This window comes from Hemiscyllium ocellatum, chromosome 8 (assembly GCF_020745735.1).
Source record: "Hemiscyllium ocellatum isolate sHemOce1 chromosome 8, sHemOce1.pat.X.cur, whole genome shotgun sequence".
Classification (NCBI taxonomy): Eukaryota; Metazoa; Chordata; class Chondrichthyes; order Orectolobiformes; family Hemiscylliidae; genus Hemiscyllium; species Hemiscyllium ocellatum.
In genome coordinates this window covers 70,405,780-70,423,243 of record NC_083408.1, presented here as the reverse complement: position 1 = coordinate 70,423,243, position 17,464 = coordinate 70,405,780, and the positions used below count along the sequence as shown (strand labels likewise).

Here is a 17,464-nt window from a genome sequence, read left to right as displayed (position 1 = left end):
GCAATGTAAATAATTGTGGCTCCAATACCAATCCATATGACACACCACTAGTTACATGTCGCCATCCTGAAAAACCCACTAGGTGAAAGTGAGGACGGCAAATGCTGGAGATTAGAGTCAAGATGATGGTGCTGATAAAGCACAGCAGGTCAGGCAACAGCCAAGGAGCAGGAAAATTGATGTTTCAGGAAAAAGCCCTACATCAGATAGGAGACTGGGAGCCTCGGGGGGTCTCCACTGTCAATTTTCCTGCTCCTTGAATGCTGGTTGACCTGTAGTGCTTTTCCGGCACTACACTCTTGATCCTGAAACACCCCCCTTATTCTAATTCTGACTTCTACTAGTTACTCATTCTTGATGAAAGACTTTTGCCCGAAATGTCGATTTTCCTGCTCTTTGGATGCTGCCTGACCTGCTGTGCTTTTCCAGCACCACTCTAATCTAGACTCTGGTTTCCAGCATCAGCAGTCCTTGTTTTTACCTTTCTGCTAGTTACCAGTCCAGGCTAAATCAATGCTTCACAATTTTCTGTCAAAAATTAAAGTACATTTTCAGTGTGTTGAAGAATATTGTTTTGTATTGAGGCATTCTTGTGCCAACTCCTCAAGTGTGATAAATTCTTTAGAGATACATTACATCTAAGCTTTTGTCTTGCACTCATCAGGATATTTCACAAGAAAAATCAAATTGAAGGGAAAGCAACATTTATATTGCAAGGGAGGAGACGGTTTAGTGGATGGCAAGTGGTCACTGTTAAAGTTGTTGCCATGGAGAATGATGACTGACCACGGTTAATGATGACTGCCAGCTAACTCATACACTTTGTTTGATTTTTAAACCAAGCAGATTGACTGTGATTAGTCAAGGCATTGTCTTGAGAAATGTACGAGAGTATGGCTGTCATCCATTTTGTTGAGTTGGAATGGATCCAGAGTCGTTTGTATTAATATATATGTGGCATGCACTATATCACACGTACAATGACATTCGTATAACCACATTATGCATTTGTGTATATGTAGAACATTACTTTACTAGACAGTAACATCCTGTTCGTGGTGAAAACCACTCATGTTCTTCCTGAATACTAGCAGCAAAAAACAGCTAGCATCCTCTCATTCCTCTCAACCTTGGTTTGCTGATGAAGGGCGAAACGTTGATTCTCTTGCTCCTCAGATGCTGGCTGATTTGCTGTGTATTTCCAGCACCACACACTCATCTCCTCTCAGTCATAGACAATCAATCAATCATAGAATCCCTACTGTGCAAAAAGAAGCCATTTGGCCCATTGAGTTGCACCGACTCTCCAAACAACATTCCACTCATCCCAACACCCAATATACTCCTATAACCCCACATTTCTCATGGCTAATCCATCTAGTCTGCACATCCCTAGGCACTATGGGCAATTTACCATAGCCAATCCAAACCTGCACATCTTTGCACTGTGGCGGGAAACCAGAGCACCAGGTGCAAATCTATGCAGTCACAGGGAGAACGTGCAAACTCCACACAGTCACCCAAGGCCGGAAATCGAACCCAGGTCCCTGGCACTGTGTGGCAGCAGTGCTAACCACTGAGTCACTGTGCCACCATTTCAGTGTGGCAACAATGAAGACATGTTTAATTTGTCCTGCCAACTTGAGGCTTCATTTCAAATTTTCGGCTTCCATGGTGATATTTTTCTCACACCATCATATAAAATCTTAGCAATAGATCAAAATCTTATGAAATACTGCAAAGGAAATTGTGACTCACAAATCAATCCAGCATGTGGTATATGTCTGCGCATCTCTTAACTTGGTAAGTTGTTCAAGCTCATTTCTAGCTTTCGAAGTCTTGGTGTCATCATTATCAATGAAAAGAATGAGTAATGGTTTAATAGGATGGAAATAAGAAGGAAAATTTTCCACTGTGACTTCAGGCTAATGATAAAAATAGAAATAAAAGAGAACATGTTACTAAGAAATGGTAGAGATAATTACAAACAATTCAAATCTACAATTATAGGCAATCTTTATTGGTTATGATCAGATCACCTTTACAATTTGCAATAAAGTGATGTTTGTCTGGAAAGTATGTCTGCCCCTACTCAACTACAATCCAAGAAGCAACAGAGAAACACTCATGAAGGGATTTGTCACTTTTACTGACACCATTCTGATAAAATCCTACATTGGTAACTGTGTAGAAATGGTAAAGCACAGGAGATAGGAGGTAATGTACTGGTATAGATTAATAATTAGCTCACAGACAGAACACAGACACATTGCCAGATTAACTAATCGGGTATTGCAAGAATAAGTGCTTGGGCCCCAGTGTTTCTCAATTTCTATATTAATGATTTGAAGGAGTGGACCAAATGGAATGCTTCCAAATTTGCAAATGATAACAAAGTTAGGCAGGAATGTGTGCTGTGAGGAAGACGTATGTGAAAAAGATGTAAAATGGCTTCAGGAGTATTTGAAAAGTCTTAATGAATGGCTGAAAACATGGCCTATTAATATAATGGGGGAAAATATGAAGTTATCCACTTTGGTAGGATGTGCAGAGTAAATGCTAAGAGATTGGAGAGTGTAGTCGTGCAAAGGGATCTCGGTGTCCTTGTCGATAAGTCAGAGAAAGCTAACATGCATGGTGCAGTGAGCTATGAGGAAAGCTAATGTAATGTTAGCCTTTACTGCAAGAGGCTTTGACTACAGGAGTAGAGGAGTCTTGTTTCAACTGCATATAGATGTGGTTAGACCACACCTGGAGTACTGTGTGCAGTCTTAGTTTCAGGAAAGATATTACTGTCATCGAGGAATGCCATGAAGGATGATCAGCTTTGTTCCTGGGATGATGGGACTATCCTACGGAGAAAGATTGAGCAAACTAGGCCTGTATTCTTTCATTAATGTGTGATGATCTATTGAAATTGTCAGAATTCTTAACAGGAGAGACAGATGTGTGCGGATAAGATGTTTCCCTGATTGGGGAGAAGTCTAGAACAGTTTAAACAAAAGGGGGCACTTAGGTCTGAGAGGAGGACTTCTTTTTAACATTGGAATTCTTCATCACAGCAGTTTATGGAAGATCAGTCTTTAAGATTACTTACAGTGTGGAAACAGGCCCTTCGGCCCAACAAGTCCACACTGACCCGCCGAAGCGCAACCCACCCATACCCCACATTTACCACTTACTTAACACTACGGGCAATTTAGCATGGCCAATTCACCTGACCTACACATCTTTGGACTGTGGGAGGAAACCGGAGCACCCGGAGGAAACCCACACAGACACGGGGAGAACGTGCAAACTCCACACAGTCTGTCGCCTGAGTCGGGAATTGAACCTGGGTCTCCGGCGCTGTGAGGCAGCAGTGCTAACCACTGTGCCACCGTGCCGCCCATTAAGTATGTTTAATGTAGAAATTGATGATTTTCAGTTTACCAATGGCATATGTGGTCATGGGAAGGAAAGGAATTGAAGTGTTTGATTAGCCATTTGTATTGAACAACAGAGCAAGTTTGACAGGCTGAATGGCCTAGTTCTGTTCCTTAGGTGCCATGTTCACAAGGTCCTATGTTCATAGCCACCAGCTCAGATACTGGGAATTCATGTTCCTTAGAGGCTGGTATAAAATTGGGATCAGCACACGATGAATCATTGGGCACGAGTAGGCTGCAGTTAGACCCAGGAGAGAGTGTGACAGCTCATTGGAAGGCAATTTCACAGAGGAGTTCTGTTACAGGGCACTAGGATAAGGACTTCAGCGGAGTTACGTATAAGGTGGTGCATACTTGGATGCTGAGTGCAATGGCTGGCTGCCAAGCAGTCTTCTGTCACGGTCAAGGGACGCGTCGGAGTGTGCCTTCAAGCTAATAGGGGGAATCATTGCCCTTCCTGCAGCTACTGCTCCATCTACATGTCTTGTTGCTTACCTTGAAAGAATGCAACTGCAGGCCCCATACTAGGTCAGTCTTCGAATGGACAGGTCAGCTGCTCTTCCACTCAGAATGCAACAGCATTCCTTCTCAGGAACTTACCACAGCACCTCGAATTATACACCACAACAATTCCAAATACATTGCAAGTTGGGTGCCTGGTCCTTGAAGTAACTCACACACATTTGCTGAGAAACAAGCTGGTACTTCAGGCAGACCCGTGTGATCCATTCCCACAAATGAGGCTTCTAATCATCAGGCAGAGTTGACTGATGTCATAACAACACCAGTTCAGAGCCTGCTGGTGTATGCAAGGAATCTCTGGAGATTGCACTTCTGAGCAAAGGCATCTCTATGAGCTGTGTCAGAAGCAAATGGTACAGACACTCCACTTGCAATGATTTGAGTTACACACCCTGATTATTTTATTCAGGACTTTGTTGTCCTAAGGTTCTCAATTAAGGTCATCTTAATAACACTAGCAAAAACTGAGCAATATTATGTGATTATGCATATGATAAACGTCGTGAGATTGAATGCCATTTTATAAAATATCACATGATGGAGACTCCTGTAATACATCAACTTTGATTTGGAAACTCAACATCAACAAAAAAACATTAGTTTTCCTTACTCTACAACATTTTGACTTAAAAGTGAGAATATATTGACATAAATGACATTTTTATTTAATATTCTAATTATGTCAAGAATTAATTCTTCACTCACATCACAATATGTATTGCAAAAATATTTAAATCATTAATAATGAGAACTTCAAAAGTTATGCTAAAATGTTTAAATACAAACATCTAGCATTAAAAACACTTACAAATGTTTCCAACATGGCACTCTTGACTGCAGATACAATGTCCTCTTTGCTAGGCTTTTCAAGATGAATGGCTTCTATGTCAGATTTTTCATCCCTAACAAACACCAGAGCTGGTAGAGCCACACCAAACTTTTGAGAGCTGAATGACAATGCAACAATAGAAGTGACAGATTAAAACAAAACATCATTTCTTAAATGCACATATCTGATGGAAAGAAATTACTTCTCATCAGTTTGTTTTAGCATCAAAATATAAATAAATGGAATTGTTCAGAAATTATTCATGTTCAACTTTTCATTTAATAGCAACTGAAACTTTTGTACAAAACAAAAGCAAAACTTTGTAGTTTTTGACTTTTTGAGGGTGATAGTTCTGTGAACAGAGTTTCCGAGAACAGAACTGGGTTTTCCACGGGTGCTTCCATTTCCCCCTACAGTCCAATGATTGACAATGCTAACTTGTCCTGTAGCATCCAGGGATTGCAGGCTAGGTGGATTAGCCATGGGAAATACAGGGTTACAGGGATAGGGTGGGTCTTTGGAAGGTCGGTGCAGACTCACTGGGCTGAATGGCCTGCTTCTACACTTTAGGGATTCTATGATTCTATGACAACAGTCATTTAAACACGCCTGCACAGATGTTTAAAAAATGGGAAAAGAGTTTTCTTCACTCTGATGCCGCTAGTCAGAAATTGCTGAAAGAATCAGCAGAGTTTCAATCTCCCTATGAAGCCAAACATCTTCCACAAGAGCAAACATCCTTTTCACATCTACTCTGCCGAGAATTCTTAGGATCTTCTATGTTTCAATCAAGTCTTCTGAACTCAAATAGATACAAGCACAGCCTGTCCAACCCTTTCTTATAAGACAATCCATCTATCCAGTATTCCAATGTATTTATAATCCTTTTTTGAATTAGGACAGTAATATTGTAAATAATACCCTGAATGTGGCCTCACCAGTGCCAAGCAGATGCTCCATTGCTCCTGACGTGCTGCCAACTCAGAAACCAGTCTCCATCAATTCAAACTAGAACATGTGAAGTTAAGAAACAGCAGGGTTCTGAGCTATAAGGACTTGCAGCTATAGGACAGATGATGTGTTCATCAGAGCTAGTCAGAGCATGTCCCCAATCAGGATGTTCAACTACAGCTAGAATTTTGGCAACAAGCCAACTGTCGGGGATAATTGCCCAGATTTGTCCTATCCCCAAAAGGCTGGTCAAACCTAATCCAGTCAAATCCTCAATCAATCTACTCTCAATCATTAACAACATTGCAGAAGGTGTCACTGGCAGCACGATCAAGCAGTACTTACCCAGCAAAACTCTGCTCAACAGTGCTCAGTTTGGGTTTCACCAAGGTCACTCAATTCTAAAACTCTTTCCAAATATGAACAGGAATTGATTTTTTTAAAGAATGTGCTGCGAAGCAACTGGCTTTGAGATGAACACAGTAATTTATCAAATTTGGCATCAACAGTCCGGGTAAAACTAAAGTCAATCACACTCTTGAGCAGGATTGGACAATACTGCAGGTTGGAGACATTTCTTGACAAAGGAAGATGACTTTAGTAGTTAGACAGCTATCACATTAGTCCTTAGAATCATTGCAGGAGTTTCTCAGAGAAGTACGTTAGGCCTGACAACTTCACTTGCTGCATCAAAGGCCTTCTCTTCATTCTAAAGATGAAATGTGGTCTTCTTTACTGTTGTTTGATTAGATTAGATTAGATTAGACTTACAGTGTGGAAACAGGCCCTTCGGCCCAACAAGTCCACACCGACCCACCGAAGCGCAACCCACCCATACATTTACCCCTTACCTAATACTACGGGCAATTTAGCATGGCCAATTCACCTGACCCGCACATTTTTGGACTGTGGGAGGAAACCGGAGCACCCGGAGGAAACCCACGCAGACACGGGGAGAAAGTGCAAACTCCACACAGTCAGTCGCCTGAGTCGGGAATTGAACCCGGGTCTCAGGCGCTGTGAGGCAGCAGTGCTAACCACTGTACCACCGTGCAGCCCACAAATGAACAGTTTGCACACTGTTCATTTTATATGTCCTCAAATAATGAGAAGTCCATGTCCACATGTAGCAAGATCTAGCCCAAAATTCAGCTTGGGATCATTAGTCATAATAACATTCATTTATATTTGCGAGATACCTCCCCTATACATTCAACAGCATTATTGAATGATCTCCATCTCCAACATGCTAAGGGTCACCATTGGCCAGTGTTCAAATGTTCTCTTATCCCTTTCTAATGCTATTAAGCCACATGCCATGTAACATCATTTTCTTTCAAGGCTACTCCTGTCTATGTGCAAACTTTCCCTCAAATTATCCCCTACTTTCATGAAAGTGGGCAAGAGATGAAACTGACTGCATAGCTAACCTAAACTATGTGGTAATCAGAGACAGTGATATGCAGCTTTCATAGTAATTTGGATTAACCATAAAACTCAAACTTGCTCACAAACGTTGCATTAATGTGTCCTGTAATAAAAGCACAATCCAACTTATTTCCTCAAACACAGACTCTGATCCAAATAAAAAGCTTATGATCAAATAAAAACCAAAAGAAACTGTGGTTGCTGTAAATCAGAAACTAAAACAGAAATTGTCGGAAAAGCTCAGCAGGCTCACTCGACCCAAAATGCTAACTCTGATTTCTCTCACAGATGTTGCCAGACCTGCTGAGCCTTTCCAACTATTGCTGCTTTGGTTTAAGACCTAACAATAATCCTAAAAGTGCTCTTTGTAACATGTCTTTCATAATGCCAGTTCCTCAAACTTCGAAGTCATGCAGATGGACTGGAATAATCTCTCATAGCTCTTTAACCTACTTTGTTGCCAAGTATGAAACATAGACAAATTGGTTCTATCCAACTCACTTAATCTCTTGGAAAAAATAAATGACCAATAAATGAAGTCCTTAGGAGAAAATCTCAGGGAAATTTCTCCCTCAGAGATAGTCAACTAAAGGTGAGCAGTTGCATTCTCACAAGTCAGTGGAAATAATTAATGTGTTCCAAAGGGAATGTAAAAATTCATCCTTAATCTTATTCTTTTAATATCCATCTTATTGTCTGACAGATATTTATACTTTTAAACAAATTCCCTCAGCGGTACATAACAGGTGCAATTTGCTGAAGTCATGGATCTACTAGCTGGGGAAAACATCTTTTAGTTTTACTGGAATCTTTTAAATTTACAATAATTTTATCGAGCTTTGTAATCATAATTCAAATTTTTAGAAACTGAATTTCATGTATGTTTAAGCATGTCTTCTACAGATTTAAATACTTAGATTATGACGCTTACCAATTTTCTTTTATTCAATGAAAATTGTTGTAATGATTTAGAATTTAATATTCTTCTGTTTGTCCTGATGAGGGCAAGATAAGAAAGTTTGGCATCAAAGCTTTCTTTTCAGCAATGTTATTTCAATTCATCAAATACATTTCAGACATGTGTATACTCGGTGATAAACATATATGGCATGGACTGTATATTGTGGTTAATTCCTTAATAACATTCAGGTTCTTACCCTTTTCATTAATTGGTAATGGATGCCCATCCATTGCATGCCAAGTATTCTCTCCTAACTTACATTATCCATTTACGGGCATATTCCTACACAGTTTAGAGCCATCAACATATTTCCATATTTATCCTTACAAGAAGCCTGAGCAACAGAAGCTCAGAATAGACCTCTGAGAAAGTTCATTAATGATGGGTTTGTGACATCAGCTTTTCCTCTTATTGATCGTTCCATTGCTTAGGCAATTCCCAATGCAGTATATAATATAACATTCGTTCCATGATCCTAATCTTCAACAGTCTCATAGAGCTTTCCCAAATACCTTGCTAAATCCAATATATATTCTGAACATTCAATGATATCGTTATATTATGGTGATACAATAACTTTGAAAGGTGCATTTCTCCTGTTTTTTTTGTGAAGAAAGGTTGAGAGGGGAGCACCGATCAGTCTACTCAGAGCCAATAAACAGTAGAGTCATAGAGATGTACAGCATGGAAACAGACCCTTCAGTCCAACTCGTCCATGCTGACCAGATATCCCAACCCAATCTAGTACCACCTGCCAGCACCTGGCCCATATCCCTCCAAACCCTTCCTATTCATATACCCATCCAGATGCCTTTTAAATGTTGCAATTGTCCCAAGCCTCCACCACATCCTCTGGCAGCTCATTCAATACATGTATCACCCTCTGTGTGAAAACTTGCCCCTTAGGTCTCTATTATATCTTTCCCCTCTCATCCTAAACCTATGCCCTCTACTTCTGGACTCGCCCACCCTAGAGAAAAAACTTTGTCTATTTATCCTATCCAAGCCATTCATGATTTTATAAACCTCTATAAGGTCATCCCTCAGCCTCCGACACTCCAGGGAAAACAGCACTAGCCTATTCAACCTCTCCCTCTCGCTCAAATCCTCTAACCCTGGCAATATCCTTGTAATTTTTTTCTGAACTCTTTCAAGTTTCACAATATCCTTCCAAAAGGAAGGAGACCAGAATTGCACTCAATATTCCAACAGTGGGCTAACCAATGTCCTGTACAACTGCAACAAGACCTCCCAACTCCTGTACTCAATACTATGACCAATAAAGGAAAGCATACCAAACGCCTTCTTCACTATCCTATCTACCTGTGACTCTACTTTCAAAGAGCTATGAACCTGCACTCCAAGGTCTCTTTGTTCAGCAACACTCACTAGGACCTTACAATTAAGTGTATAAGTCCTGCTCAGATTTGCTTTCCCAAAATGCAGCACCTCACATTTATCTAAATTAAACTCCATTTGTCATTTCTCAGCCCATTGGCCCATCTGATAAAGATCCTATTGTATTCTAAGGTAACCTTCATCGATGCCCACTACACCTGCAATTTTGGTGTCATCTGCAAACTTACTAACTATACCTCTTAAGCTCACATTCAAATCATTTATATAAATGATGAAAAGTAGTGGACCCAGTACCAATCCTTGTGGCACTCCACTGGTCACAGGCCTCCAATCTGAAAAACAATCCCCCACCACTACCCACTGCCTTCTACCCTTGAGCCAGTTCTGTATCCAAATGGCTAGTTCTCCCTGTATTCAATGAGATCTAACCTTGCTAACCAGTCTCCCATGGGGAACCTTGTTGAAAGCCTTACTGAAGTCCATATAGATCATATCTACCACTCTGCCCTCATCAATCCTCTTGGTTACTTCTTCAAAAAACTCAATCAAGTTTGGGTCTTTTTTAAATTTGGAACAGTAGAAGCAGCCTGAGAGTGTGGGCTCAATCTCACACTTAACCAGAATTTTTAATTTTAGCTTTCAGTAGCAGTTCATGGAAAGTTATTATATCAGACCAATTACTGTTTAGTAATTAAATAATCTATTATTCTTTTAAGTTTTCCAATACAGTAAATTTATTTCAATTTTTTTTGTTGTCTTTTATCTATAGTGTATGAATAAAGTGTGTTTTGTTTCAAGATTGGTAGTTTAAGCAATCAAATTGCTTCTGGAAAACTAAATCTTACATTTGCCTTTAAAATAAGAAAAAGTTAGCGTCTAGACTATTTTCTAAAATATTTTGAGGGGGTTTGGTCCATAACAATATGAATAAATACTTTTCTAACTGTTTCTAAATCAATGTTCACTACTTATGATTGGTGTAATCTTCATACAAACACTGATACCAGCATTTAAACCCAGTATGTACAAGCTCAATGGGCACTTGTGGCACAGTGATAGTGTCCCTGTCTCTGAAACAGAAGGCTTGAGTTCACATCCCACTCATTCCAGAGGGGTCTCATACCATCTCTAAATAGGTTGACTAAAAACACCTATGACGCACAGTAACTACTGTTCATATATTCACACAGTCCACACTAATCTACATTGACTCTTGGTTTGCCAACACCGTTGAGGCTCTTGACTACAGTCATCTTTATATGAGCATTGAAGCCACCATTTAAACCCAGTACATACAAAAACTGGAGGGCTCTCGTGGTAGCATCTCTACCTCTGAGCTAGAAGGCCCAGGTACAAGTTCCACCTTCTCCAGAGACGTGTTATAGCTTGAAATAGATGTGGTTAATTAGAAAATGTTTATACAAATATTGGGTGGGATTTTCATTTTATAGCTAGGTAATTCAATTCAGAATATTTCTTGGCTCAGCACACTCACCTCAGGAAAAAATGTCAAAGAGCATGCTTTCATTATATGGGTAGGGGACTAAGGCAGAATAGAGTCCTGCCCTTGCAGGATACATATTAAAAGCAACCACTGGAGCTGCCAAAATCTAGTTTAAAAACCCACCCCAGTTCTCTGGGACTTGGCCCCATTTGTTTCATTAAATATCAGGCTCTCTTGCTCCTACTCATCATACCCCTCACGCACGCACTCCTACGCCCCCTCCATACCAGCTCATGCCTCACCATTCCCAATGGCCTCACTGACTCCATTCCAACCGTGTCCTCACCCAATCTATACACCATCCTCTCCAAGTCTCACCAAACTCCCAAAGTCCACTTGTACCCTCAATGGCAACTTCACACCTCTATGCCCATTCATCCAACCTAAACTCCATATTGAAGCATGGGCCCTATAGTATAATAGCACATGTGGAAATGCTTAGAAATAGTCTTTGAAAAACTTGTTGTTACTACAACTCTTTAAAAATGTCAATCAACAGGCTCTTAACGTATCAATAACTGAGACTATAAATATTCAACACTCGTTTAATCTTGTGCAAATAAACATTGAACCGGAGACAAAATAGATTACAAGCACGAAAACGTTTGTAAGTTTATCAATTAAGCAATATTTTCTCTTCCGTCACCCATCTCAAACTAAATGCAAGTATGGGCTGTCAGTCAAGTCTCGATGTGAATGTGTAAGACCATTAAAGTTACCTTTCAAGGGTTCTTCAATCCAGTCTATGGTCCACAGCTTCTCAGCAACAGACTGGGCACTTTTCAGGTTTGCATATAGCAGCACTTAGCCCATTTGTAAATTTGTGCATTACACACCAAACTATAACTAGTCTACTTCAAATGACCGTGCAAAAGCCAAGGTTTTCAAAAGTTTGAACAGGTGTTTTATGCTGCTACAATTGAATGAAATTTTCTATTAATATGTAGATGCAAAAGGCATTCTGCCAACCGCAGAGAATGTCAGTCCCATTGCAGTGTCATATATCACAACTACTGGCTATTCAAATAAAAAAATGTTCTTTCAGTTGTGCAAAACAGGCAGTCCACACGCGGAAACCTAAAACAAATGGCCAACTGATAGATGAGATTCTGTGATTAAGGAATGCTTGTTAAATATTCTGGATGTTTTACTTGCTACAATTAAAAAAAAAATTAAGACAATCAAGCTCAGAATGAGGGTCATGTACAATTGGTAGAGTGACACATATTCAAGGATTTGTTCTTTGCAAAAAAAAAAAAATTTGCGAACCTTGTGTTTTTGTGAATTAACTAGAACTTGAGGAATGCACATAGTTCCTTTGCTATCCCCCAGGAATGCCACAGCCAAATAGGTTTGATTTGTCAACTAATCAGCGCCTCCTTTTTCCTGTTGTGCAAGGTATTGCAATCATTTATAAAGTTAAAAATTACACAACACCAGGTTATAGTCCAACAGGTTTATTTGGAAGCACTAGCTTTCAGAGCACTGCTCCTTCATCAGGTGGTTCCAAGTTAATCATTTATAAGATTGCATTCTCGTGTTAATCTTAGCGAGTCAAGACGAGCAGCTCTCTCTTCAGCAATGTTCAAGTACTGACCTGTCAAATAACTGTTTATTATAGTTAAAGGACAATATTTCACTGCCAAGGGACTTTTGGAGTGTTTTACATCATGAAAGACCCAGTTATCGTCCTCCCAAGGGTTTCTCACTAAAAAGACAAACTGGAAGATATGTATTACATCAGGTCATTACAGACATTACTTCAACAAAAATTAAGCTAGTAAGCACTGATAAGATCATTTTCCTGGAAAAACAATAGGCTTGGGAAAAGGTTTCAGAAATTCAACCCACAGCATAACAAAGCCTACAAAAATATTGTTATATTGAACCATTTAACACTAGATTTTGAAATGTCAAAATGTATGTAGACAAGTTCAGTGATAAAAGCTGACATTGACATTTCACCAAACAAGTCATGAAAACAGAATGCTGAACAGAAAAGTCACGCATACACGAGATCTTTATGTGCATTTATTAGATATAGATCTAATTTTAGATGATTAAGAAAATGAACCAGAAGATAGTTGAAAACATGACTGAAAAATGGACTTATCACATTAGCATGTGAAAGTATTTAAAATGTGAAGACAGAGGTGAAGTAGTAGCAAGGCTCAAAACTGTGAGACAATGATAACTGACGGTCACTACCAGCTGTTGTGCCAAAAGGGAAAGTACAAAAGGTTAGAGAATTCAAAAACTTGGCCTGAGATAAAGGGCTGAGAAAGATTTAAATACATTATGAAGCAAAGGTTTTTTAATTAACTTTTACGACATAGGTGTCACTGGCTGGCTAGCATTTATTACCCATGCCCAATTGCCTTTGAGAAGGTGGTGGAGAGTTGTCCTCTTGGATATTCCAAGATTTTGACCCAGCGACAGTGAAAGAACAGTGATATACTTCCAAACCAGGACAATGAGTGATTTAGAAGGGGACTTGCAGGTGGTATCTTCTAGTTGGAAGTAGCCATGTATTTGTAAGGATCTTTAGTGAATTTCTGTAGTGCTACCTGTAGCTAGTACAAGTAATTCTGGTACAATGTAATGGTTGCATTCCTGTGCAACATTATAGGAAATCACACTGTAGATGACCGCTACAGAAAATTGCTATACCCATTCAGTAGAAAGTTCACGTCATTCATTCATCGCGTAATAGCCAATTCACGTAGATGAAACACACGCTATACAGAAATGCCTGCATACACTGTTGCTACTGGGTGTCAGTGGTGGTGGAAGTGGACGCTTGTGGATGTGGTACCAATCAAGCAGACTGCTATATCCTGGATGGTGTCAAGCTTCTCGGGTGTGGTTGGAGCTGTACCAATTCAGGCAAATGACTTATACTCCTGACTTGTACCTTGTAGATAGTGGATAGTCTTTGGATAATCAGGAGGTGACTTTCTTGCCGCTGTATTCCTAGCCTCTGGTCTGCTCTTGTAGCCACTATATTGATATGGTAACTTCAGTTGAGTTTTCGATCAATGGTGACCCCCAGGATTTTGATCATGGGGGATTCATTGGTGGTAAAACCATTCAATGTCAAGGGGCAGTGGTTACATTCTCTCTTGTTAAAGATGGTCATTGCTTGGCACTTGTGTGCCATGAATGTTACTTGCCACTTATCTGCCTAAGCCTGGATTAAAATAACTCCTCAGAGGCCAGTTTCCTGTCATCAAGTCACCCTTTATTTACATCTGGATGGTCCTTGACACTGATCCAACTTCTTCATTAAGATTAAGAGCCCCAATCAGGGAATTCATTTTCTGTGAAATCTACCTGTCTCAAGTCGTTACATGGATATTGCCCAGATCTTGTTGCACTTGCACATGGACTGTTTCAGTATCTGAGGAATCGTGAAGGGTATCATTGGTGGACCTCCTTACTTCTGACCTTATGATGGAGGGAAGGTTATTAATGAAACAGCTGGAGACAGTTGGGCCAAGGACACTACCCTGAAGAACTCTTGTAGAGATGTCCTGGAGCTGATATGACTGACCTCCAACAATCAGAATCATCTTCCTGTGTGCCAGGTATGAGTCCAAGCAGTGAGCAGTTTGTCTCTGATTCTCACTGACTTTCGTTTGCTAGGGCTTCTTGATGCTACGTTTAGTTGAGTGCAGCTTTGATGTCAAGGGCTGTCACTCTCAGCCCACCTCTGGAATTCAGCTCTTTTGTCTGTGTTTGACCAAGGCTGTAATAAGATCGTGAGTTGAGTGGCCCTGGCAGAACCCAAACTGAGCGTCACTGAGCAGACTATTGTTGAGCAGGTGTTGCTTGATAGCACTATTGACAACACCTTCCAACACTTTACTGATGATCAAGAGTAGGTGATGGGGCAATAATTGGCTTGGTTGGATTTCATAGAATCCCTATATTGCAGGAAGAGACCATTCAGCCCATCTAGTCAGCACCAACTATTGAACAGCATTCCATCCATACCCAGCCTCTCAGTTATCCTGTAACCCCACATTTAGCATAGCCAACCCACCTAGCCTGCACATCTTTGGACCATGGGAGGAAACTATAGCACCCAGCAGCAACCTAAACACACGGGGAGAACGTGCAAACTCCACACAGTCACCCAAGGTTGGAAACAAACCTGGGTCCTTGGCACTGTGATGCAGCAGTGTTAACCACATCATTTGTCCTGCTTTGTGTCCAGGATACACCTGGGCAGTTTTCCACATCGTTGGGTAGATGCCAATGTTCTAATTCTACTGAAACAGCTTGGCTAGGGGAGCAGCAAATTCTGGATCACACGTATCACTACTAATGCTGGAATTTTGTCAGGGTCCACAGCCTTTGCAGTATCCAGTGTCTCCAAACATTTCTTGACATCATATGGAGTAAATCAAATTGGCTGAAGACTGGAATCTGCAATGCTGGGGATCATGGGAAGAGGCCGAGATCGATCATCTATTCGGCACCTCTGGCAAAGATGGCTGCAGCCTTATGTTTTGCACTGATGTGCTGCGCTCCCCCATCATTGAGGGGATATTTATGGAGCCCAGTGAGTTTAATTGTTCACCACCATTCACGACTTGATATGGCACGAATGCACAGCTTAAATCTGATCCACTTGTTGTGTGCACCTTGATAGACACTAATAAATTAAACTGCATTTATTTCAATGTAAGGGGCCTAACAGGGAAGGCAGATGAACTCAGGACATGGTTAGGAACATGGGACTGGGATATCATAGCAATTACAGAAACATGGCTCAGGGATGGGCAGGACTGGCAACTTAATGTTCCAGGATACAAATGCTACAGGAAGGATAGAAAGGGAGGCAAGAGAGGAGGGGGAGTGGCGTTTTTGATAAGGGATAGCATTACAGCTGTACTGAGGGAGGATATTCCCAGAAATACATCAAGTGAATTTATTTGGGTGGAACTGAGAATAAGAAAGGGATGATCACCTTATTGGGACTGTATCATAGCGCCCCTAATAGTCAGAGGAAAATTGAGAAACAAACTTATAAGGAGATCTCAGCTATCTGTAAGAATAATAGGGTGGCTATGGTAGAGGACTTTAACTTTCCAAACATAGACTGGGACTCCCATAGTGTTAAAGGTTTAGGTGGAGAGGAATTTGTTAAGTGTGTACAATAAAATTTTCTGATTCAATATGTGGATATACCTACTGGAGAAGGTGCAAAACTTGACCTACTCTTGGGAAATAAGGCAGGGCAAGTGACTGAGGTGTCAGTGGGGGAGCACTTTGGGGCCAGCGACCATAATTCTATTAGATATAAAATAGTGATGGAAAAGGAGGGAAAAGACCAGATCTAAAAGTTGAAGTTCTAAATTGGAAAAAGGCCAATTTTGAAGGTATTAGACAAGAACTTTCAAAAGCTGACTGGGGGCAGATGTTCGCAGGTAAAGAGAAAAAGGGAAGCCTTCAGAAATGAGATAACAAGAATCCAGAGAAAGTATATTTTTGTTAGGGTGAAAGGGAAGGCTGGTCGGTATAGGAAATGCTGGATGACTAAAGAAATTGAGGGTTTGGTTAAGAAGAAGAAGGAAGCACATGCCAGGTATAGACAGGATAGAGCGAGTGAATCCTTAGAAGAGTATAAAGGATGTAGGAGGGAAAATCAGGAGGGCATAAAGGGGACATGAGATAGTTTTAGCAAACAGAATTAAGGAGAATCCAAAGTGATTTTACAAATACATTAAGGACAAAAGGGTTACTAGGGAGAGAATAGGGCCCCTCAAAGATCAGCAAGGCGGCCTTTGTGTGGTGCCGCAGAAAATGGGGGAGATACTAAACGAGTACTTTGCATCAGTACTTACGGTGGAAAAGGATATAGAAGATATAGAATGTAGGGAAATAGATGGTGACACCTTGAAAAGTGTCCATATTACAAGGAGGAAGTGCTGGAAGTCTTGAAATACATAAAGGTGGATAAATCCCCACGACCTGATCAGGTGCACCCTAGAACTCTGTGAGAAGATAGTGAAGTGATTGCTGGGCCTCTTGCTGAGATATTTGAATTATCGATAGTCGCAGGTGAGGTGCCGGGAGACTGGAAGTTGGCTAATGTGGTGCCACTGTTTAAGAAGGGTGGTAAGGACAAGCCAGGGAACTATAGACCAGTGAGCCTGACGTCAGTGGTGGGCAAGTGGTTGGAGGGAATCCTGAGGGACAGGATGTGCAAGTATTTGGAAAGGTAAGGACTGATTATGGATAGTCAACATGGCTTTGTGCGTGGGAAATCATATCTCACAAACTTGATTGAGTTTTTTGAAGAGGTAATAAAGAGGATTGATGAGGGCAGAGCAGTAGATGTGATCTATATGGACTTCCGTAAGGCATTCGACAAGGTTCCCATGGGAGACTGGTTAGCAAGGTTAGATCGCACAGAATACAGGGAAAACTAGTCATTTGGATACAGAACTGGTTCAAAGGTAGAAGACAGAGGG

At 40.7% G+C, this 17,464-nt stretch overlaps 1 protein-coding gene across 4 annotated transcripts in view; it reads right to left on the bottom strand.

The window, feature by feature from the left end:
- The window catches only part of txndc16 (thioredoxin domain containing 16), a 122,787-nt gene that overhangs the window by 9,225 nt on the left and 96,098 nt on the right, over positions 1–17,464 (bottom strand). For 3 of the 4 annotated variants that reach the window (XM_060828448.1, XM_060828449.1, XM_060828450.1), the window contains 2 exons: positions 4,759–4,897; positions 1,759–1,925 (listed from right to left, as the gene is read on the bottom strand). In XM_060828448.1, coding sequence (XP_060684431.1) covers positions 1,759–1,925; positions 4,759–4,897 — 306 coding nt within the window. The remainder of the gene's footprint in view (positions 1–1,758; positions 1,926–4,758; positions 4,898–17,464) is intronic. The other variant, XM_060828452.1, reaches the window with a different exon arrangement.